Source organism: Mustela lutreola, chromosome 1, assembly GCF_030435805.1.
Source record: "Mustela lutreola isolate mMusLut2 chromosome 1, mMusLut2.pri, whole genome shotgun sequence".
In the NCBI taxonomy this organism is placed as follows: domain Eukaryota; kingdom Metazoa; phylum Chordata; class Mammalia; order Carnivora; family Mustelidae; genus Mustela; species Mustela lutreola.
In genome coordinates, this window is record NC_081290.1 from 109,545,674 (window position 1) to 109,570,569 (window position 24,896).

The 24,896-nt window shown below is 44.5% G+C and overlaps 1 protein-coding gene across 3 annotated transcripts in view; it reads left to right on the top strand.

Moving 5' to 3' along the window:
* The window catches only part of TSPAN5 (tetraspanin 5), a 177,472-nt gene that overhangs the window by 79,162 nt on the left and 73,414 nt on the right, over window positions 1-24,896 (top strand). Inside the window, exon 1 of one of the 3 annotated variants that reach the window (XM_059172515.1) lies at window positions 855-977. The exons of the other annotated variants lie outside the window; for them this stretch is intronic. Within the exon in view, the coding sequence (XP_059028498.1) occupies window positions 870-977 (108 nt within the window). The 5' untranslated portion in view covers window positions 855-869. Of the gene's footprint in view, window positions 1-854; window positions 978-24,896 lie in introns of those variants that run through there. 3 annotated transcript variants of the gene reach the window in all.

Sequence of the window (24,896 nt, forward strand, 5' to 3'; positions counted from 1 at the left end):
CTTGAGTTGTCTGAAGGCTTTAGTGTTCCTTGCCATGTAATTTTAAACTACATGTAGGCACATTTTTGGGATAATTTTTATTCCTATTTTGCTTAAAAGATAAATGAAATCAGACCTAAAATCTAGAACATCTTGTGCTGCTTATTCCAATTGTTTAGTCATTGGTGGGTGACAGGAGGAGAGGAACAGAACTCAACAGTTTGAGGATTCTTGCTTTCAAGTCAGAATAGTATTTGATGACTTTTTAAAAAAAGATTTTATTTATTAGAGTGCGCAAGCAAGCTGGGGGAGGAGCAGAGGCAGAGGGAGGGAATCTGAAACCAACTCCATGCCCCGTGTGGAGTCCAGCTCGGACGCTTGATCTCAGCCACCCTGAGATCATGACCTGAGCGGAAACCAAGAGTTGGGTGCTTAACCGACTGCGTCACCCAGGCGCCCCAGATGACTGTTTTTGTATGGTTTCAAAACATGATTCATTTATCTACTTTAAAGCAGAGTCAGTCTGACTGAAAAGTTGGTGTTTGATGACTTCGAGTTACAAAATGCCGTAGGCAATAGAGAGGAGGAATCGTTTAGAAGATATATTTGCTTGTGTGTGTGTGTTTGTATCACTAGGTCAAATGGTAGAAAAGAACTAAAATTCTGGGCCTCTGAGCCTGTTTACCCAATGTCTTCTGAAGAACCTCTTCAGACATTTCTAGAAATGATTTACTTGCTTTGGTAGACACGCACAAAGCATGAACAAAACCAAATAAAAATTGTTGAAATTAAGAAAAAAATGTGCTTTTCTGGTTGTGGTTCTGTGCAGTAAGGAACTCTTGTCTACACCTGCAGCCATGGGTTCCATGGTCAGGTCTTCGGGTGCGAGAATGTGGCCACACACAGGACGGCGGCCTCATGGAGGTGAACAGGCTGCCCCTGAGAATGTTGAGCCTTGTGTGCTGCGTGATGAGCTCCTGGAACCTGTTCTGCTTTGGGTAAGGAACGGTTTGCCAGGGTGGACATCTGAATCTTCATGGAGGGTGGTGGTCATATGGCCCAGATGTATGCAGTTAGGCTCTGAAGTCCAGGTGGCCTAGGACCAGAAATAACATGGATGAGGCTTCCAAGGAGAGCAACGATGTCCTCATCCAGTATGACTGGACCCTGCTCTGGTACCTGAGCCCCATCACTGCAAATCCCCAAAAGTTTGGAGGTCTTGGTGCCCATGCTTGCTACCAGAAATGCTACCCATCAGCCCATCATGAGGATCAGGGTTTACCTTCATAATAAACCGTGGTCGTGGGGAAAAATTTTTTTTTTTAAAAAATGTGGTGATGGAGAAGGAAGTATGTGTTGCCAACAGCCCACAGCCCCTCCACCTTTGGAAAAATGGGTTTGTAGCATTTTTCTAGGGGCAGAGTGTATGTTACTTCAGTGCAGTCCTTGATGAAAACAACATATGGTTAGTTTTATGAGGACTTAGAGACAGATGGTGACCTATGGGCTAATTATGCAGTGGGCAAGATTCTTTAAACAAATCACTGTGATTGTGACATGGCTCTGTCTCAGGAGTTAGACAATCTGGACTATTTATTGTCACATGAGGTAACATGTTCCAGGTGAATGGAGAAAAGGTGCTACACGAGGGAAGTATATCTACAGCTTCTTTTCCTCTCCGTATTCATTTTAGGAGCTACAGGCAAAAAAGGGAGGCAAGGCGCTCAAAGAGGCAGTACCACAAGCCGTGGCTTCTGTGACGGTGGCGTGACTTGGGGCGGCCAACCTTCTGGAGGGCTGTTAAACATCACTATTTTTCTTTTCATTGCTTTGAGTAGACCTCTTTCTGAAGTCCTCCTTGCCCTCTGGAAATGTAACATCGAGAACATAAAGCTATTGAGATGAATGGGCCAGCCAGTTTCCACCTCAGAGCTTTCCCGCAAGGCTTTCAGTCCTCCTGGAACGCCCGGGATTCTGGTCACCCAGCTCATGAAGACTGCCTCCCTGCTCTTTCTCCCTGACTAGAGCTTCCTTCCCCACACTGACATAATTTTTACTCATCTGTTTTTTTATGATATTACATCTCCTTCCCCAGATGTAAACTTCACAAGGGCAGGGGCTTTGGTCGGTCCTCTGCTGTGACCTCAACCCCTGGAACAGTGTGGGCATGTGGCACTACTTAGATACTTGCCGAAGGGAATCACCTATGAGTTAAAACTCCTAGGCTTTGCTCTGTCTTGGTTGTATTCTGGTCGGCTGTCCAAATTGCTGCTGGGCTCCCAGTTCTCGTGTTTAGCCCACTGTGGTGTTGATGTCTTCTCTGTGTCCCCTGCTTCCCAGCAGACATCCGTAATGGCAGAAATCTTGGTGGTTCACCATTGTGCCCATAGTGCCTGGTGATGTTTGATGGTACTTGTTTATTAAATGTATAAACAAACTAATTCAACCAAGGGAAAGAGTCACTGCCCTGAGCTCTTTTCTTCATCTTTTCTTCAGACTGCTGTGCTGTGTAGTGGAGGGTTTCATACCCATTTTAGACACTCAACTGGGAGAGGCAGCCATGATTTAAATCCACATGTCTGACTTGTCTGACTTGAAGGCCTAGCTCTGATATATTGATAGTTCCTAACCTTTTTTTTCTTTTGAAAGACTTTTTGTTTATTTATTTGACAGAGAGAGAGATAGTCAGAGAGGGAACGCAAACAGACAGAGGAAGAGGGAAAAGCAGGCTTCCCACCAAGCAGGGAGCCCAATGCGGGGCTCCATCCCAGGTCTGGGATCATGACCTGAGCTGAAGGCAGATGTTGAATGACTGAGCCACCCGTGTGCCCTAGTTCCTAACCTTTTTAAGTACAAGGACCTCTTTTCTGTTGTCAAATTTCCCAAACCTCACACGATGTATTTTAATTTTTAAAAATTTCTTATCTTTAAAGATTTTATTTTACTTTATTTGGAGCCATGTTAGGTTTACGGTAAAATTGGGAGGCTGGAATGGAGATTTCGCACGTACCCCTGCTCTCACACACGCGTGACCTCCCCCATAGCAACATTACTCCCCAGAATGGCAGGGATGAACCTACACGGACACGTTATGATGCCCAGAGTCTGTAGTTTACCTTAGGGTTCACTGGGTCTTGTCTATTCTGTGGGTTTGGACAAATGTAGAATGACACCTATCCATCATTATAGTGTCTATATTTTTGTTTATCTGATAGAATGGAATTTTATTATACAATATTTGGAAGTGTAATAGTACTTTTTTTTTTTTTTAAAGTTCTTTTTTTTTTTTAAATTTTTTATTTATTCGATAGACAGATCACAAGTAGGCAGAGAGGCAGGCAGAGAGAGAGGAGGAAGCAGGCTCCCTGCTGAGCAGAGAACCTGATGTGGGGCTCGATCCCAGGACCCTGAGATCATGACCTGAGCCGAAGGCAGCGGCTTAACCCACTGAGCCACCCAGGCGCCCCGTAATAGTACTTTTATTAATGTTTTAATTATACTGACATTATAAACTTGAAAAATAGTTGCTCCACTCTATAGGAAGCCTTGTGTGTGGCCGTTCTTGGTGCTCCCGGGAGCTTGCTGGCCCTTTGGAGATATTGTCGTTCCCCCCACCCCCACCCCCGGCAGCCCTGTGCCCACCTGTCACCACATCGGCCCACCCGCTGCCTCCCCTCTGTCATAGCCACAGACTTCTGGGTGGGTCCATTTTTCCCATGCCCTTCAGGAATGTGATGTGTCCTCAGCTGTTGGCTCTCACTTTGTCCCTGTAGCCCGGGGCCAGCCCCTCTCTTCACTTCTAATTTGTTGCTTTCTCCTACATCTGTGGTTTGAAAGTCAGGTGATGTAGCCTGCTGGAATTCTCGGGACTGGGGAAAGTGGGCAGGTGGGCTCCGAGTGAGCTGCAGGAACTCCTACTACTGGGGTTCGGTCCATTGTGGTTGGCTGTAGGCCCCGGGAGGCCTGATTCTTGGTTCTTCTGAGGTACTGACAGCCGTCACCCAGGTACTTGCATGTACTAGCCAGTTTTGCTTGGTTCTGTGGGAAGATGGTTATGGACTTAGAGGGGTGGGTAGAGAGGAGGAAATGCAGAGGCAGATGAAAATGCTTTGACCTGGGGAAGGGTGAACAGAGGGAAAGTCAGCATCATGTCCATGCTTCCTCAAGACCCTCTCCCTCTGTCCGTGTTCCTTCCTCCGTGGCTCTGTCCCGCCTTCCCTGGCTGCATTTTTCTCACTGTGTCCCTTTTCCCTCTGTGTCCCTCCCTCTGCTAAGCTACCCTGGCTCTCAGCTGGTTCAGACACTGTACTGTGTTTCTTCATCCATGTGTTTTTTCCTTCTGACCCTGTAAAGGGCGAGTTTTGCATTTGGGATTTCTGTGTGCTGCTCCACAGGCAGATTAGGGGTACAAACAAGTTGCTCCAGCAGATTCTTGCCTGTCTTCAGTGGGGGAATTTTAGTTTTTGTTGTGCTGCTTTATCGCAGACCATAGCTAAAATTGCTTTCATGTGGGGGTCTCTGGACGGCAGCCCAGAGTAACCAAGTCCCACCTAGTGTATCTCCAGCCATTTGCCATTGTCTGTACCCCTTCTCTAGGATAAGGTTGAAAAGCCTCCACAGAAATGAGATGTTGCTTTTTTTTCTCCGCCTATCTATCAGTTTCCTCATCCATCTGCCCATATCTTGGTACCCTAATTTTTCCCAAACCAAAATTTAATGTATTTAAATATATACAATTTAATATATATTTAAAAACACATGGTTTAAGGAGTCATAATGCAAAGTAGAGGATATATAGATAGGCAGTGGCATTGGAATATCTAATAAACACTTAATATTTGTTATTAACAGTATACTTTTTTGCCTTTTTTATTTCTAACGAGGAGAATTGTGAAGGGAAAATAAGGGATAAAAGTAATGCTTTTATGAGGGAAAAATGAAATAAGATGAAGCCAGAGAGGGAGACAAACAATAAGAGACTCTTAATCTCAGAAAACAAACTGAGGGTTGTTGGGGGGGGGGGGGGAGGGATGGGGTGGCTGGGTGATGGACATTGGGGAGGGTGTGTGCTATGGGGAGTGCTCTGAATAGTGTAAGAGTGATGAATCACAGACCTGTATCCCTGAAACAAATAATACATTATATGTTTAAAAAAAAAAAAAAAGGTAATGCTTTTAAAACAGTGGTAGGCAGTTGAACTTCTGAAAGTGAGCTGCAGATGTTTTCTGAGACTCCTATCAGCCAGTGCAAAAAGGGAAACACAGTCAGCCTTATGTTCCCAAATACATACTATCGCTTAGAGAAGTCCTAGAACCTAGTGAAGTCCTTAAAGTAAATAAGAATTTTTAGGGCAGCTTTCTATAATGTTCCTCAGTGCTGGCTAGTGGAACAACCAAAAACCTCTCTGTAAGACCAGGGACAGACATAGTTTTGAAGACCTATTCTATGCAAGGAGTAATGGAAGTGTTGGTTCCCAGTTTTTCAGTCTTACTCTTCTGCAGACACAGCTAGTAATACTCAGGCAAGGGTGGAAGGTGGGGATGAGGGAGAAAAAATGTAGGTAGGAGGTGTGAGCTCTACCCAAGGCTGTCTCTGTCTCTGCTTTTGATACCTCTGTATTTCTTTTAGGTCAGTCATTCATGCTCTTGTCTCTGTGTTTTCCAGTGCACCTCTGTTGACCCTGTCGTGGTAATTGAGGAAGATCCTCTGTCTTTCCAAGATTTCTAATTTTGAGTGGCCCTAAAATATTTTCTTTGGTTTATACACTTGAGATTATTACTCCTCTGGAAAGTCTTTTGGGTTACAAGTTAACAGTATCCTGGAATTGTATTGCTTCCTAATTTTGCCTTATCAGCTCAGAGGTTTTGTGATCTTTTAAATTTTCAGTGAGTGGAAAATTAAATTAATATGAGTTACAGTTTGGGAATTCTGTACCAGATGATGAAACTAGATGAGTGTGTGGTCTTTACGTAGGCAGGCATTGTGTTACGTAAGGGTTTGGTATTTGGCCTGAAAAGTAGATGTTTGCCTTTTCATGGGCTGTCATAGATCTGGCATCTGCCTTTATTTTATTATTGGGAGTTTTCTACACATGTTGCTGCAATCTCTCAGCAAAGAGCACATTTTCTAGTCCTCTTGCTATTTATTTTCACCCCTTAGAGAATGATACAAAGTGGGACACCTGGGCGGCTCAGTTAAGCATCTGCTTTTGGCTTCGGTCATGACCTCAGGGTCCTGGGATGGAGCCCCCATCAGGCTCCCTGCTCAGTGGGGAGTCTGCTTCTTCCTCTGCCTGCTGCTCCTACTGCTCTTGTTTGCTCTGACCAATAAATAAAATCTTAAAAAAAAAATATGAGTTGATAGTTGATTTAAAATCAACAAGATAAAAAAAATAGCATTGCTGCTTCTTGTTAAAAATGATTTAGCTCTTTTGACTGAAAAAGTTTGGTTCTCTGCCCCATGGTGTTCATTAATTTAGATGTCCCCATTGTCCTCTGTGCGCGTCCCCATTGTACTACCTCTGTTTACTAAAAGAGCCAATTAACCTGCCCCACTAGACTGAGCGCTCTGAAGACAGGGCTCCCCGTGATTGGTGGAGTACCCTGCGTACTGTCCATACTCGAGTAAACTCCTGTGAGGAGAACAAGGTGCCTGGCAGTATAATGAATACCTTGCTGGTCCCAGTCAGTGGCCTGCCCGTAGTTACTCTGTCCTCTCAGATGAACATCTTAAGCCAAAATCAGGTTCTGCAAACCTCTTCCTTGTGTTGTTGAGATGGGGAGTTCCCGAAATTGAAAATCTCAGTCCTCTTTACGTCTTTTTGTCCCCTTTATGTTTCTCTTGTCATTCCCTCCACCACCCCCGCCCCCGCTTTTTTAAAATTCCCCCTCATCCGCATTCGTCTTGCCTCTTGGCTGGTTTCTCTTTTTTGGTTCCCTAACCCCTGTGGCATTTAAGCGAGCTTTGCTTTTGCTGACAGGAGTCCCCCTTGCGTTCTCAGCCTCTTTGCAGATGGTAGAGCGGGTGTTCCTGGAGGTTTGAGAGAGCAGCTGATTGGATTCCAGGGGACATCCTTGGTTCCTGGAGGACCTCGGCCGTGTAGGTTCAGCCGCAGATTGCGGGGAGCACAGCGCGTGCATGTCTGTGTCACGTTGGCCGGGTTCAGGAAGTGCAGATAGAAAGCCGGATTGCCGGGCTCCTGCCTTACACTGAGAATGGGACTGTTTCTATTTCAATTTCATGGCCTGGGATTCTGGTGTGGGAACAACCAGCGCGCATCTCTTCCTGTAGCCAGGCAGGCCTGGAGAGCCAAATCATTGTCAGATGCTTAGTGGGCCCGTGTGGAATAAAAACAAAGAGAAGTTCAGTGTCAAATGGCACCAGGTTAAGTCCAAGGCGTCCATTTTTGCCATCAGGACGCTTGCCAGCAGGAACACCCGAAGGGCGCCGACGTAGGCTGCCTCCCTCCTGCCCCGCAGCAGGGCTGACCTTGCCAGGAGAGCCGGGGATGTTTGTTGCCTGCAGCTCCCTTCTCCCTGCTGCATTCCATGGCCAGCCCACCATGGCTTTCTTAAAATTGCAGCTTTTTTCTATTCTCAGGTCTCCCTAGGCCCCGTCTGACAGACATCCTTGCCCCTAGATGCAACACTTTCAATTTTGTAAGTCTTAGAGCACTTTCTCTGGGATGCCTCTGCACATCTTGACTTGAAAAATTTATTGCTGATCACAGTATGATTTTCCCAATTTCAGAGCCCTACTGTTTGTTCACCCCACCCCACTGCCTCCCCACCCCAGAGCTCTTTTCTTCAGAAACCTTTTATGCTGCCTGACTCTTACTGATGGAAGTCTAAATTGCTCTGCCTAGTCTCCAAGGTCCTCTTCAAGGTCCTCTTTCTTCTGCCTAGTCTTCAAGGTCAGCCTGCCTGGGCTGTCCAGCCTCACTTTCTACCTGTGTCGTCAAGTAAACAGCCCAGAGCCGAAGCCCCAGTGTTAAGTCCTCTTTGGTCTCTGCTGGGTTTTACTGAGCCCTGAAATGGTGTGGTCTATCTTAAGGATGGTCGTCAGGGCCCCCAATAAGAGATGGGTTTTCATGTATTTATTGGTGCAGGATTGTGCATGAGTGAGGTGACTTCTTGTAAGCTATCCCATGTGGAGCACAATCACTTTCTTTACTTGAATTATTTCACTTGGTCTGCTTTGAAGTAGATACTGTTACTATTCCCATCTTAGAGATGAGGAGAGTAAAGTTCCAAGAGGTTGAGTGTTTGTGCCCAAAGTCTCCGGTCTGTTGAAGGCTGCCTCCGGGTCTGCCCACCCCTAATTGGCTCTCAGCTTCCAGTGTTCTCTGCTACATCACACTGGATTCTCCACTCACCATCAGAGTAGCCCAGCTCATTTCTGCATGTCTGTCCTTTTATCCCAGCCACGAGTGGCCTCCCTTTCCAGGCCCCTTTCAGGTTGTACCCCTTCTCCTCTCCTCTCTCCTTTTCCCCAACAGCCCTCTCTGCTCATCAGTGTCCCTGAACTACCATGGTACTCAAGGATGTACCACAGTCAGACCCATCTGAAGTTATGTTCAGGCTGTGCTGTGTGGCTTTGAACAAGTCAGTTAACCTCTCTGCTGGAAAAAATGGGCCTAATGATGATTACTGTCTCATGGTGTTTCTTGATGATTCCATAAAATAGCATGTGTGAAAGTTCTTTGTAGATGGTAGCATGTTCCTGTTTTCCTCAATAAAACAGCAACTTTCAGACTTATTTTTACTTGGACCCACAATAAGGAATGTACATGTTTGATCAGAAGTTCCAAAAGAACTTTCTCTCCTATTCTCCTGTCCCTCTCTGTGTTAAAAACAATGCTGATTTGGGGTGCCTGGGTGGCTCGGTGGGTTAAGCCTCTGCCTTTGGCTCAGGTCATTGTCTCAGGGTCCTGGGATTGAGGCCTGCATCGGGCTCTCTGCTCGGCAAGGAGCCTGCTTCCCCCCTTCTCTCTGCCTGCTTGCGATCTCTCTCTCTCTCTGTCAAATAAAAAAATCTTTAAAAACAAAACAAAACAACAATGCTGATTTGGAACGCCTGGACGGCTCAGTCAGTTAAGTGACTGCCTTCAGCTCAGGTCATGATCCCAGGATCCTGAGATCGAGTCCCACATTGGGCTCTCTGCTCCGGGAGCCTGCCTCTTCCTCTCCTTCTGCCCCTCTGTTCCCCCCTTCTCCCCACTTGTGCTCTCTGCTTTCTCTTGTGCTCTCCCAAATGATAAATACATTTAAAATGTGCTGATTTTGACCCATTTAATTGATTTTGACTATCCACTATGAAAGGCTATACACAGTTTGGAAAAAAACTATTCAGCTCGGATAACAGTAAGCCTCTTGAGGGCAGAGAGGGTATTTCATCCTTCTACATCCTGCCTGGCCTAACAGGTTGCAAGAAATTCAAGTCAGTTCTGGTTGATGGATTTTCACCTGGGGGCAGGAGGGAACGAGTGAAGCCAGCTCTACACTCATTTATCTAGTGCTCCTTTGCAAGCATTGGCCCGAGAGACCACCCCCCACCCCCAGCTTTGTCTCTGCCGCGCTCAGGAGCCTGCACCCTCTTGAGGACCTCGTGCCGGGCTCCCCACACTTGGCCGCTTCGGCTGCCACACAGCTGTTTTCTGCGACAATCGGCCACAGTGTTTGATTCCTTCTCTCCCAGCCAAGGCACGTTTGCACGTTTGCACGTTTGTTGGCCTGGGGGCCGTGCTGTGTTGGATTTTGAATCTCCTGTCCCATGGGCTCTGCCTCTGCCCTGGGCCACGCACCCACCTGTTCCAAAGGCCAGCTTCTCTTTTGGGGTCGTGTTTTCCCTGCCGTGCTGGCCGTGACCGGTGTCCCAGCAGGGCTGGGTCTCTGCTGCCCGCCTGGCTCCCCGGCATCCAGGCTAGCAGGGTAAAAGCCTCTTACAGCTCACATCCGGGTGCGGGAGGAAACAAGCCTGCCGCTTGTGGTGCCATAGCACCAATCTGTCACCCACTTCACTTGGCGCTGGCCCTCAGCTTCTCCACTGTATGGTATCTTTCTTTCCCATGGCTGCTCCAGCTGGGCACTGGCCTTGACGTTGGAATCACATGTTTTGGCTCTGGCCTTTGGCATTATTCTCAAGATTGTCAGCATATATCCCTACTGCCATCTTTTTTCTGATGCAGAGGTCTTTTCATTAATAGATTTTTTTTTTTCCCCTATGAGACTTGTTTAGGCAGATGCTTTTCCCCCTCAAGGTTTTATGTGCCAAGTCAAAGACTGATTTCCAGCACCTTCCAGAAAAATGCTGGGCTTCACTTTGTTTTCAGCACAATCGGCACACACAATAACTCTTGTTCTGCTTCAGTTCTGCCCAGTGTCACTTGCTTCTCCTGATTCTTGAAAGAGTTTAGAATTATTAGGCTGGATTGGGAGCACTCATAATCTCGGGAGCCAGAGGAAGGGAGACTTTTCCCACTGTGTACGTAAAACAGACCTCGCAGCCAGCTGTTGCCCCACCTCTCCTCTCATTCCCATCCAAACACGTCCGCGATGCTCTACGCCTCTTTCTCTTCTCGCTACAGCCAGAGGACTTTCCCGTGTGTCTCCCATCGGCTTCTAAATTGCTCACTTGGCTTTTTGTCCACGTTTGTGTTACATGACCTCATGAGTTCACTTCTAGAGAGTCTCTGGCATGACCTGGCTCGCAGAAGTGTTGGTTTTTTTGTGATGGGACCACTAAACTATAGCATCTGTTCCTGTCTGAGTTGGGCGCGCAGGTGAGGCGTGTCTTCTGGGCGGGTAGAAAAGGAGAAAACACAAGCAGCCAGGCTGACCGTTTGCTGCTGTGATTCACTCAGCAGAGATGGTGCTCGTGTGACTTTTCAAAAAGCCCCTGGGCTCTCCTCAGCTGCTTACCATAAGGGCCGCAAAAAAGCAGGCCTCTTCAACTCCTGTAAGAAGTGTGTAACTTTCCTACCTTAAAGCACCTGAATGTAGCACAGAGCAGTGGGGTTCGAGGTATATTTGAATGTTGTCCCCTCAACAACAGTATGTAACTATTGTTCTTTTCAATAGCTCTGTTCCGAGAGGATCAGGGGAGTTTAGGAAAGGCACACATGGGGAAAAGTCCTCAACCAGTATATGAAGTGTATACTGTGTATCTTTCTCCTCCTCCATCCTCGAAGACCCCCAAAATGGGACAAAAAGTTGCCGACAAGTTCTCATGCAAAAGTATAAGAGCAAGAGAACTGATCTACATGGAGATTATATCAGGAAATGATCAGATAACTGTTTCTAAAATCCTATTAAAATGCTCGACAGTTATTAGAAACATGCAAATATGGAAGTATTTTTAAAATTTAATTGGCATGTGGGAATTGGTTGTTCCTGTGATTTTAATTAAAAAAAAAAAATCATTGCCCAAGGGGAGGAAAAACCCAAGAGTCCAAGGGAAAAATGCCCTTTATCTACTTATGCAAACAGTCCCTTATTCCTAGCTGTCACGGAGGACATGACGAGCCATATTGTGCAGGGTCCAAGGTTCATGAGAAGCAGGTTTGCAAGTGGCAGGTAGTGGGAAAGTGATTTATGTTCCATGAAAATGCTTTCAGCGGTTGTGGCAGTCCCAGAGCATCTGACGCTTAAGGGAGCCATTGTCTTACCGTTGGGGAACACAAAGGCTTCAGTTACTGAAGGGTGTTGGTTGGGGATAGCCATACCCTGTCTCCCTTTCCAGGAAGGGCAGGAACATGTTTGTCTAGGGTTTTTAAAAGAAAACACTTCTGTGCTTTCTCATCTGGTTAGAGTGGAAATCAAAAATTAGGAACACAGTCAGTTTTAGTGTCCAGATCTCAGCAAAACGGTGGAAGTTCAGTCAGATGCCCCTTTGCAAAACACGTGAATGTTTTTTACTCTCCTTTAGTTGAGAAAAGAAATGAATGGCTGGCTTTTGAGGTTAGGTGTGAGAAGTAGTAATTAGTAATGGATAAAAGGACTCAGAGTGAGATTAACTGAGATGACCTATATTTAGCTTCTGCTTTTGTTTCATTCTGTTTGAATTTTTTCATTAATCTAAACTGCCAGCATTGCATTTCTCAGTATGGAGAACAGTGGTCAAGAGGCATTTGTGTGTTTCATGGGAAACCATTATTATTCTTATATGTGTGACTCTTAGAAAATAATAATGAAATTTTACATAGGAGGGGATAATTCTTTTCAAAGATTTTATTTTGGGGGGCAGAAATGAGGGATTTATAGAAATGCTAGCATTTGCTTTCTCAAAAAGCAGTTAAGCCACTTTTTTTTTTTTTTTTTTAAAAGATTTTATTCATTTACTTGACAGAGATAGCAAGTAGGCAGAGAGGCAGGCAGAGAGAGAGGCGGAAGCAGGCTCCTCCCTGCTGAGCTGAAAGCCTGATGCGGGGCTTGATCCCAAGACCCTGAGATCATGACCTGAGCCAAAGGCAGAGGCTTTCCACTCAGGCGCCCAAGACACTTTTTAAAAAGATACTGTTTATTTGAGAGAACACATGGGGTGTGGGAGGTGTGTGGAGCAGACCCTGCACTGAGCAGAAGGCCAATGCTACCCGATCCCCAAACCACGAGATCATATACCTGAGCTGAAATCAAGAGTCGGTCCCTCAACCCACTGAGCCACCTAGGCACCTCCAGCTTCTAACACTTCTTGACTTTTTGGCTGTTTGAGAAGCCTGTTAGAAGGGAGGCAGTGATCGCAGAAGGAAACAAAAAAAGTGAAATTGTTGCCTGTTGCTTCAGTGTGGCGTGATAAGGGTCTTCCTTTTAATTTTGTCATAAACATTTTTGAGCATCTGCTTGGGGGCAAGAAGTACTTATTGGTCCTAAGCCTCAAAAAGTTGCTAGTTTGATACTAGTTTCCTCAGCCTCGACACCAGCAGAATCTTCTGAACGCCACCTCATTCTCTGTAACGGGGCTGTCCTGTGTCCTGGAAAGTGTTTGGCAGCTTCCCCGGCCTCTACCCCCTGGATGCCAGTGGAACTCTCCGTCCCCCTGTTGTGACCACCAGAAATGTCCCCTCACACCATCAGACGTCCTCTGGGGGAGAAGTGCAGTGAGCCCTGTTCAGAACCACTGGATTGACGTGCTGCAGCTTGAGGCAGAAGCTCAGCATCCTGTGCCATTATGGGGTCTAGTTTTTAAGTGTGTTTCTGGGTTTGGAGAAGCCATTTGAAAATGTCCTGAAGTGATGTTTCTCCTAGTCTTCTAAGGCTTGGAGGCCTGGGGAGGACTGTTGGCTGTGTCCAGGGGAATGTGCAGGTGTCGGGGTGTTTCCGTCCTCCCCGGCAGCATTTTACAGAGAAGACGGGGCCCTGGAACGTGAGGCTGATGAAGGGCAGGCCCCTTCCATCAGGGGGAGGACTGTTTGCTGGACGGTCCTGGTATTCCCTTGTAGCAGAGGAATTGTTGAGACCTGGAAAGATGGAGGGGTTGATAAAACTGTTGTGACCTTTACTCTAGGCGGTACAGAGACCTCTGTAGATGAGCTTTGAAATGATGCCTAAACAGAAAGAGCTTTGTTTTGTCCCTTTTCTCCCTCACGTGTCTCCTCTTTTGTCTTCTCTTTCCTTCCTCTCGCCTCTGCTTGTTTTGAAGGAGCATTTGGGGCAAACCTGTTGCGCATCTGTACCATGACTTTGAGGAATCAGAAAAAGATGCCTTTGGGTGTCTGGGTGGCTCAGTTGGTTGAGCATCTGCCTTTAGCTGGGTCCTGGGATCGAGCCCCGCATGGGGCTCCTAATTCAGCTTAGAGACTGCTTAGAGGCTATACTGTCTGCTTGTGTTCTCTCTCTGTCAAGAAGAAGCATATAAAATCTTTAAGAAAAAAGAAAAAGATTCCCTTCCCTATGGATTCATTGCAGTTATTTGCCAGAGAAATGCTGTAGTGTTTGTATCTAAAACTGCTGTGATCCTGAGCCCTGGAGCTCTGGGACGTGTGCAGTGCACAACATGGTGGCCCTGTTGGGGCAACTTCCTTTATTCCTGTGACATTGGCTGTCTCCTGAATGCTGCTCGTTCTTCCATTTTTGACTCTAGACCAGAACTTTTTCTGGAGCATCATACCTGCATGTCCAACTGCCTTTTGGACATCTCTTCCTGGGAAACCCTCACGCATCCCAGTGTAACATGTGCATAATTGGATTACTGTTGTTTTCTCCAAACCTGCTTTTCTTTGTATTTAGGAATCTTCTTAGACTCTGCTTTCTAGATACGGAAAGTCACAAGCCTCTGAGTCCTCCCCATGTAGTTCCTGAGTCCCGTGATTTACCCCCACTCTCCTCTTACTTCGGTGTTGGTCTTCTGTCATCTGGGGCCTGGGCCCCTTGCACGCATCTCTTAAGATGCCCCTTCTCTGCGCGCACGCTCCTGCACGCACTTTTTAACTAGAGCGCTCTTGTACAGTGGAAATCTGATGTTGTGCCCATCAGGGCTCTCGGATTCCTCCTTCTTTCTCTTTCCTGCCTCCACTGTGGCCTTCTTCCTAACCTTATCCTCTTCCTCCACTCCAAATCTTCCGGCATTGCCCTGTTCCGGACCCTGGAGATTCAGCAATGAATGAAACCAAGTCCTTGCCCTCCTGGAGCTTCCTCTCCAGAACATTAAGCTATTTAAGCCTTTGCTCACTCCCTTCCTCTGGGATTCCCACCCATGGCTAATCTGCCTGGACCATGTCTGCTGGAATTTCAGTACTCAGGATCAGGGTCACGATCCTCAGTGGAGTTACCACTCTCCTTTTGATGTCCTCTTTGCATCCTGAACTTCAGTTCGAGCAGGGCCTGGACTTTCTAGGCTTTGTGCCTCGATACCATCAGTGGAGCCCAGCACATAGTAGTTACTTAATAAACATTTACTGAATGAAAGGTAAGCAAGTGTGGACACTTTTTTGGATCATGTCTCTCGACTCTAGCTAATATTCCTCTCTTTCCTCATGTTCTTTCCTCTGCCAGTAATATCAACCCCTCCCCCACCATCCCTTTGAGCCACTCTGTTCTTATAAATGCTTGCTAATTCATTTCCTTGATTACCTTTTAACAGATCTAATAGCTTTCTTCACTATTTTGGTAGCATCTACTCAATTAATATTCGATTAATACTGACTACCTCCTGTTAGCCAGGAGTTGTGCCAGGCTTTAGGGATGTGAAAATGGGGAGCGTTTTGTTCCTGCCTTGCTGGATACTTGGTCAGTGGACAGCTGCCCTCCCCGCTCCCCTGCAGGGTTCAGGGGACCCAGGCCCCACCTGTGTGGCTCTGCTGACTTCATGGTGCTTTACTTTATGTGGAAGGGAGAAAAAAAAGAGCCCGGGGTAGACACGCCTGCTTCTGAAAGCCGTGCATCAGGAGTGACATATACCATGCCTTTGACTTTCCGCTGATAAAGATAAGTCACAAGGCCACCCCAGATTGCAGGGGCAGCGACCCATGTGGTCTTGCTGGGTGCCCAGGAAGAAGCGTACTTCTGGGACATGGCTGGCAAGCCTAGCTGATATTCCTCATGATCATGGTTGCAAATTGTCTTATTTTTGGTCGCCTACATATTAGTTCTCTTTGTTAAGAATACCTTTCACCTAAAATGCTTATACCACGACTTATTCCCTCTTTTCATTTAAATCAGTCTCCTCTGAAAGTCTTCCAAGTCCTAAGGCCGCCCCATCTAGAAGAGCTCCCCTTCTCCATATTACACTGCTTTTCCCCCTTAAGCACCCCTGTGACTCCCACGTGGCTTCCATTTGTCCCCAGATCTCGCCTTTTCATCTCTCTCTCCCCACTCCCAGCATGAGTGCCATGAGGACACGAGGTTGGTTTTGCTTACTGCTCTGTCTGCAGAGCCTAGAATAGTGCCTGGCACTTCAAGGATTATGAACTCCTTGAAGGCGAGGGTCTGTCTTTCATGTTTCAGTGAATATTTGGTGAGCAGGGCCTTTTGCTGCGCAGGCCGGGGAGACCCTTGCTGAACAAGACATGGGCTCCTGCCTTCCTGGAGCAGACATTGTCTCAGTACCTCTTTCAACGTCATTTATTCATTTAAATACATGTTTGTGAAGGGAAAAGTTCATTAACAACATACTTAGAAAATCTTCCTGTAGAATATATGTTATTCAGTTTTAGGAGATCATGATAATTAATGTGAAAGATTTTGTAGACGATGAGAGAAACTCGGACAAAAAATTACCCTGCTTTGCTTCAGCCTTTGACAAAGTCTGCCTCTAAGTTACACTCTTCATGGCTAATAATACTGCCAGTTGGGGGGACACTGGAATAAAGAGGCATTTGTCACCAAATGGTAAGTTAGCAGCATGTCTTCTTATCTGGGTTGGAATATGTAGTCATTAAGTGCCATTTGGACTAAATCTGATTAGAATTTAGATTCTACTTGGAGACAAATGAAGTATGTTTCTGTTTAGAAAAATTGCTTTTTTTTCTACCTTAAGATGTTTTGGAGTAGGAAAAGATTAAAATTAATTTTAAGGGACTGCTTGTCTTTGAAGGGCTTGGTTGCGTGCTGGTGGAAATTCTTCAGGGAGAGGACATCCCAGGGCGTGGGTGGGGGGTGGGGGGGGGGACAAAAACAGCTTAGTATAGTCCGCCAGCTCATTCTACATTGAGAAAAGAATAACCCCGACTGCTTGTTGGATTTTCGTAGCCTCTAGCAGTTGGTTGGCTCAAGTTTCTACTTTCTACCAATTGTGAAAATTTAACCTTAATTTGAAGAGCAGCTGAATGTTCAGGTTCTGTTTGAAGATTCGGGGGTTAAAGAAGGTAGCTAAGGCTCGTCTGTAGGTACAGTTTTTGCAAATACAGAAAAGCATTTGGAAGCTTTTGGTACCAAACATGGTCCTTCTTATGTTTAAAGTATTTCTCACCAGTGATTATTAAAGTAATTCAAGTAAAATCAGTATCTAATGATGGTTAAAAAAAAAAAGCTTAAAGTGTTCAAGAAAGTGGTGTATATGTAATAATTTAGCATATATAAATGTCTGAACTCTCTTGCGAACTGCTACTCATCTATTCTTTATCATCCTGTTTTTACTCCCATTTATAAATTATTCTTCCTTTCTGGTTAAGGACAGGGATAAATAAGGGCAGATATTACACCCCTCCTCACATTATAACATCACGCTTAGGCTGTTAATTATAGCAACATTCATCTTGACTATCTGGTCCTGTTTTGCCATTTGTGTATAATTCTGTTTAAGGTTATTCTTTTTTTTTTTTTTTTAAGATTTTATTTTTATTTATATGACAGAGAGAGAGATCACAAGTAGGCAGAGAGGCAGGGAGAGAGAGAGAGAGGAGGAAGCAGGCTCCCCGCTGAGCAGAGAGCCCGATGCGGGACTCGATCTCAGGACCCTGAGATCATGACCCGAGCCGAAGGCAGCGGCTTAACCCACTGAGCCACCCAGGCGCCCTGTTTAAGGTTATTCTTTATGATTTCCAGATTTGACCTACTGAGAAGGGAGATCCTAGCCTGGTAGAAATTGTACCAAAACAGTGAGGCCTTTTTGCTGTAGCCAGTGTAGGAGGGACATTGTCTTACTGTCTGCTGATGCTGTTGGAATTCTCGAAGGGCTTGCTTCCATCTGTGTGTTGCTGTATATTGTGTTCAGGAAAGGGAACATGAAAGCCAGAAAGAGACCAGGTTTAGAACGAAAAGGCTTCGGTTAGAATTCTGCTCTGCTGCTCTTGGAAGGAGTTGTTTCTCATTGTGGATCTGTGTCATCTGTATCCAAGTGAGGACGTGTACAGGACCTGCCCCACAGGGTGCTGGGAGATTAAAGGAGAAAGCATAGGGAGGCCCAGCACAGGGTAGGTGGGGACTCTTGTCACTGCTTATGCCCTGCTGCTGAGGACAAGGATTGAAAGTTTTCATTTGTGTTTGAATGACAGCCTGAAAGCCCTAGCTCTTTCTCAGAGGCTGGCCTGTTTACAGCCCAATCCGTGTGCCCACATTGGGTTTCCGTTGACTCTTGAGGCTCTGTATGTGTGTGAACAGGGATCAGCAACAGGGAAGGCTAAAGTGAAGCTAGGAAAAGCTAACACTAAATATCAGAATTCAGAAACTGCCTTCTGGAGTGTTTGGATGATGAAAACAAAAACAACAGAAAACCCCACCAAACCTTTAAAGACACTTTGAATCACTCCACATATGTTAATCAGGAGCCTGGGCAGAGGGAATGGTTGGGAACCCTCCCCCACCCTCCCCGCCCCGCCAGTGCACAGGCCACTTACCCTCACTTCTCCGTGGCTTTTAAAGCTTTCCATTTAATCTCAGTTCGGCATTCAGTCTGGACTGACTTTGCCAGCAAGGAGATTGAGATCCAGGGGCAATGTAAAATAGGTTTTAATTGCTAATTTCATTGAAGATTACTTTTAAGCCTTTTTTTTTTTTAAGCTTTTTAGTTTTCTATTCTTATGTTCCAGTCGAGTTTGAAATGCTTTCAATTTTTTCCATGTATAATATGCTACCAGCATGAAAGTTTAGAGAAAAAAATCTATTTTATTTTATTTTTTAGAGAAGGAGGGAGAGAAAACCTTAAGCAGGCTCCACACCCAGGGTAGAGCCCAACTTGGGGCTCAGTCTCACAACCCTAAGATCATGACCTGAGGTAAATCAAAGTAGGGCACTGAACTGAATGAGCCACCTAGGTGCCCCCCCATCCTTTTTTTTTTTTTTTTTAAGATTTCTTATGCTCAGTTTTTTGAGACAAACACGCCTTTTATTTTTTGTTAGCCTTCTTTCAAACTGCTGTGTTTTAAAGCTGGTATTTGAGTGTTCAATAAAAGAGCCCCCAACCCGAAAGAAGATTTTCAGGTGGGTTCCTGTGTCCGGCTCAAGGGCCATAGCTGACTGAAAAGTTTGGTAAATAAAACTCTTACTTCTTCAGCCATGTGGGATGACTTCTACATTACAGTATAACCTTCGACTTACATGACTATGGTGGGTCTCCTGGGAAGGGAAGTGACTCCTTTCAGCATTTATTAAATTAAATCTAATATTTTGGAGTGCCATGCAAACCTCATGTGAATATACTTCATTTTTTAAAAAACAAAATCATTCTGTTTAGGGGCACCTGGGTGGCTCAGCCAGTTGAGCGTCTGCCTTCCGCTCAGGTTGTGGTCCGATGGAGCCCATGTCGTCTGGCTCCCTGCTCAGTGGGGGGAGTCTGCTTCTCTCTTTCCCTCTACAGCTCCCCCCTGCTTATGTGCTCTCTCTCTTTTTTTGTCTCTCTCTCTCTCCAATAAAATCTTGAAAAACATAAAATCATTTTTTTTTAGTAAAGAAATAAAGACAAGAATAAGCTTAAATAGAAAAATTTTAGTTTTCTCCATATATCACTGTTCACACCTCTTCATCTGTTTTTATGAAGTCATCAGAGGATCAGCTTAGACGGGAGCTATGGGTCCTGATTGCCTGCTGAGAAAGATTCTGTTCTTATCTGCTGCGACTGACTCATAATTTCTAAAGAAATATCTCCAAAGTACTATAACTCTTCCTTTCCAATTAAAGTCTGTAATGGTATCTGCAGGGGCTGCATAGCAATGAGAAAATGTACTGTGGAAACTTCTCTTCCTCCCAGGTGAAAGCACATGTTCTAACACACCCCCCCCCCCCACCCCTTTTAATTGTAAGCTTAGATAGAAAAACGTAAAGATAGAAATCTGCTTCTGTAACTAACATAACCTGTAATGGTGAACACTCTGGGATGAAATAGACTCACAGTGTCACAGAAGCTAGGAGTCCTGACTGCTGCAGGGAAGAAGGCAGGGGTTGCCGAAGAAGGCTTTTGTGGGAATGGGCACATTCCCGACTTACGGAAGCGTGACCAATGCCTTTAGAGCTGGGTTTTCCAAAATCGTGCCATGAAACCTATCCCTGGAGATATACCCCCTACACACACACACACACACACACACACACACACTCCCACCCACCCACCCACCACCCGTAAGAGACTTCTGGTCAGAGAAATTTGGAAAATGATGTAAAATATTTTCTGCACTATGCACATTTGAGGACCATAGGAATTTCAGCCATATAGCAGCCTGTTTGACATTGGCCTTCCTAAATTGACCAGGAGATTGTGGCACAGAGCTAGCTCAACAGCCACCCCCACACTCCTGACTGACTGTTTTTTGTAAAAACTCCATGGAACCTGGCAGTCAACAGAAAACACTTTGGGGAGTTCTCCTAGGGGTTCTGAATTTACCCTGTACAAGAAGTAAGGTGATGCTGGCCAAATTTATTAGCATAAGAGGTACTTTTGCTACCCAAGAGGGGTGTAAACAAGAATGAGTTCATCTTAGACTTCTTTTTTGAATATTAGTAGAATCTCTTGTATTAATTCAACTGAGAACATCAACCATCTGAGCATCGATGAAAACAAATTTTATTATTTGTTTAATGAAAACTCATTTTAACAGTGGACAGAACTTTTGTCAACACATTTTTACTTCCTCTGTGGGTATATAAAAACATATCAACCTCAATCACAGTTATTAAAATATCTTTTTCTTTAGAGTTTTAGATTTGCAAAAAAAGTTGCAAAGATAGTACAGAGTTCCTTTTTATCACACACCCAGTTTCCCGTTCTTAACATCTTCTGTGTTGATACGGTACTTTTGTGCCAATTAATGAATTGATATCAATACATTGTTAACTCCAGTCCATACTTTATTCAGATATCTTTATTTTCCCCTAATGTTCTTTCCCTAATATCCTAATGTCTATTCCATGTTCTCATCCAGGATACTGCCTTATATTTAATCACAAAGATTTCTAGGTTTCTCTTGTCTGTGACATTTCTTAGACTTTATTTTTGATGACCGTGGTAGTTTGGAGGAGTAATATTCAAGTATTTAATACAAAGCTTCTCAGTTAGGATTTGCCTGATATTTTTCTCATGATATTAGGGTTACTGTTTTTTTGGGGAAGACCATGGAAGTAAAGTGCTATTTTCGTTATATCAAGGGTACCTACTCTTATTGATGTGACTTACACTGTTGATGTTGGGTGTGTCTGTCCACCCAGCTGGTGGAGGGTCTGTCTGGTTTCTCCACTGCAAAGTCACTGCCCATCCTGCTTTTCCACACTGTGGTCTTTGGAAGGTGGTCACCATGCACAGCCCAAAGTTAAGGAACGGGGAGTTATGCCCCTTCTCCCATCAAGGGGAGAGTATATTATTTGGAATGCTCAGACATATTGCTAAGTGTGTAACTTTAAAAACTACTTGGATGGTAGACCAGTTATCGTCATATTCATTGTAGTTACCTACAGACTAGATCTGATGAACATTTTATTCTAAGTGAGAAAGAAAAGTAAGCTTCCCAAATTAAAGCCACCCGGCCTTGATCAGACTGTAGAATTTGTACCCCTGCCAGTGTTTGTTCTTAGTAGCATGCCAGGAGTTCCAGATGCTGCCCTCTCCTTTTTCTGTGTCAAGATTTAATCCTGTTTGTGCCCCCTGCCTTTTTTTTTTTCCCTGCTTCAGATGCAGTCATGTCCTTTTTGGAGACCGCAGACATGTTTCTAACTGTTCAGGTTACTATTGGGTGTGTACCCTCTTTGGAAAAGTGCTATTATGATAAAACTGTTTTTTAACATCTTTGTGTATTTTAAGGGCATTACTGTCAAAGACATTCTTTCCATGTCTGTTGATTGCTTTTGACTTTGTCACCCCCAACAAGAGTGTATAATTAAAGATTTTCCATGTAGTCAGCTTTCAGGTTACTTAATAATTAATATTTGTGCACATTATAATACATTGTATGGTTGTAGGGATTGTCCTACTTTTTGGTTCTTTCAGAATACTGGTATAATTTTAAACAAATTTATTATCTAAATAGCCATTTGAGTTATTTTTTGTTTTCATTTTAATAATTTTAATTCAGTTAAGTAACATAATGTATTACTGGCTTCAGAGGTATAGGTTGGTGATTTGTGTCTTATGTAACACCAAGTGCTCATTACATCAGTGGGCTTTTTTTTTTTTTTAAGACTTTATTTATTTATTTATTTATTTATTTGAGAGAGAGAGAGAGAGAGAGCATGAGAGGGGAGGTCAGAGGGAGAAGGAGACTCCCCATGGAGCTGGGAGCCTGATGTGGGACTTGATTCTAGGATTCCCGGATCATGGCCTGAGCCGAAGGCAGTTGCTTAACCAGCTGAGCCACTCAGGTGCCCACATCACTGGCCTTCTTAATGCCCGTCACCTACTTAGCTCATCTCCCCACATTCCTCCCATCAAGCCATCCTCAGTTTGTTTGCCATGACTATGAGTCTGTGGTTTATATCAACTTGGTAAGAATTAGAAATTTCTTGCATGTATATGTGTGTGTGTGTGTGTGTGTGTGTGTGTGTGTGTATTTGTATACATATAGATTTTAAAGGGTTAGAAATATTTTTAAAGATTTTATATATACATAAAAAGATGAAAAGATATATTTTCCTTATCTTTGGCGGAGAGAGATAATAATTGGACTTTAGGAGAAGACGTCCCTTAAGGCAGTGATTCACACTCCTTCAGCCCAGCAGTTTTATTGCTAAACATGAATAATGGCTTGTCCCTAGCCACAGAAGAAAAAAATGGGTTAATGGAAATAATTTTTCAGTTTCAAGTTTTTCTCCTGTCAACTTTTCAGAAGCTCTCGGTACCAGCTCCCACATGCCTGCTGGTGAGGATTAGCAGACATGAGTGAATGAGTGAGTAGCCCAAGACTGTTAACAGAAGAACTCCTACAACCGATTAGGTCAAAAACTATCTTGATATGATTGTGCTGGACACATACGTTTAGCCCGTGGTTTTACATGACATTCATATACTGCCCTTTCTGCCAGGAAAGTTGTCCCTGGCTCCTAGGAAGCATTTCCGAATTTCGTGTTATTCCTCAATGGACAGCATGGCTTCCAGGTGCTTCATCATCTGAGCAAGTCCAAAACCCACTGCACTGATGAATAAGAGGCAATTAGGGAGCCGCTAGGAGCTTCCTGAGACAGGAAGGCATGGGTCATCCTAAAGTTGTGTAATAATTGCCTGTATATCCTTCTGCAGGAAGGATAGAATTGACTTTCCCACCCACAAATTTGGCAGGAAGTTTCTCTGCATCTCAGGCCAAGGCTGTGTGTGAGGGTCATGAAGTCCCCAGTGGGCTGGGTTGTCGGTAGAGATACCCGTCCAGCGCTGGAGAGCTGTTGCTGCTCGAGAGGGAGGGCAGAAGAGAGGGCTCGAGGAGGGAGGAGGGAGGGGAGGGTTTGTGCGCAGGTGCGGACTCGGGCACAAATGCCTGAAGTGATTCTCCAGTGTTTTCACAGGAAGAAAAAAAAAATTAATAAGATTGCTTTTATCCTTAATAACATCCAACAGTGTGGTAGCTCTTTTTCCTTCAGAAGAGTAGGTGAGATTACTGAGAAGCTGTTGGTTTATTGTTTTGTCATCAAAATTGTGATGTTGCTGGTGGTGGCAGCAAGTCAAGCAAGGTACATGAAAGCAGTCTGACAGTGGCGTTTTAATTCTGTCTCTGTTCAAACAACTTCCCAAGTTTTAACTACTTGTTTTAAACCCATGTAGCGTAGTACTTGGGAAAAAATTTTTGAGGCGAGGTGTTATATGTTCATTCAGCCGGTTTGCTTCTGAACACCTACTAAGTGCTAGGTGCTGCCCTGGGGGAACATCGGTGGATAAGATGTACATGGTCTCTCCTCTCACGAAGCCTACATTCTAGTAAGGGAAACAGTTGAGAAACAACTACGGGTAGAATTAAGAGAGAATTTCAGGATGTGGTGAGGTGAAGAGGGAGATGTTCAGGTGATGCAGTAAAGGCTAGCCAGGAGGGCAGAAAAGACTTCTATGAGGGTGGGTCATCTGAAGTGAGCCCTGGGTGATGAGAACAGCCCACCTCTCACAGAGGAGAAGGAAGAAATTCAGTGAGCATGAAAGTTGAGGTGGGAAATGGCTTGGTGTGGTCAGAGGAGAAAGTAGGCTTGGATGACTGAAGGGAATGATTGGAAGTGAAATTGAAGAGGTGGTAGGAAGGAGAACGTGGAGACTCCTATGGGTCATGGAGCACGAGGTTTCTACAGGAAAGTTGCTCATGTGGTTGTATTTTCGCAAATTGAACATACCTGGTAACCAGTGTCCAGATTAAAGACAAAACAAAAACCTGAACCTCTCTAGTACCTTTGGGAAGCAGTGCTTTGGAGCTGCTGGAAGCTAGAGGTAACCCCCATTGTTAGTCCCTTGTGTATATGGCATAATCGCATTTTAGGGTCTTGCTTTGGGGAAGCTTGTGGTTTTTAGAGGCTGTGTCTTTTACAACCACCCAGCAACACACATGGTATTTTTCTCTGAGATTTCAAAATTTGTGTCTTCCCCCATCTTCAGTTCTCACCATGAACGTATATATGGGATTATTTAGTAAATAGGACACATATCTGTTTTCCAAAAATCTTTTCTTTAGGAAGCAATAGTTGTCCTTTTGGAGAATTCTTTGTCATAATATATATGGATCTGTCCTTTAGGTCCAAGCTGAAACTTCTGTTTTCATTTAGAATTTATGCCTGTTAATAGAGTTTGTATATTCTGTGGTAATGGAATATTTTAGGGTTTGTTGCCTCATTATAAGTCAGCTTCTCTTACAAAAAGCCTGCAGGGCCATTTAACCAAATTTAAGCTAGAAATAAATTTAAGCTAGAAATTAAAGATAATATAGTAATTTCAAATAGCTTTGTGTTCAAGATGAGATTTTAGAGTTATTATTCCACAGTGAATTTTAATGATTATTGTGTACAATGGCATTTATGAATGTGCAGTAACTGAACAAATATAATTAGTACATTAGATTATTGATTTGTAATGTGAAATGAGAACTTTTTAATAAGCTT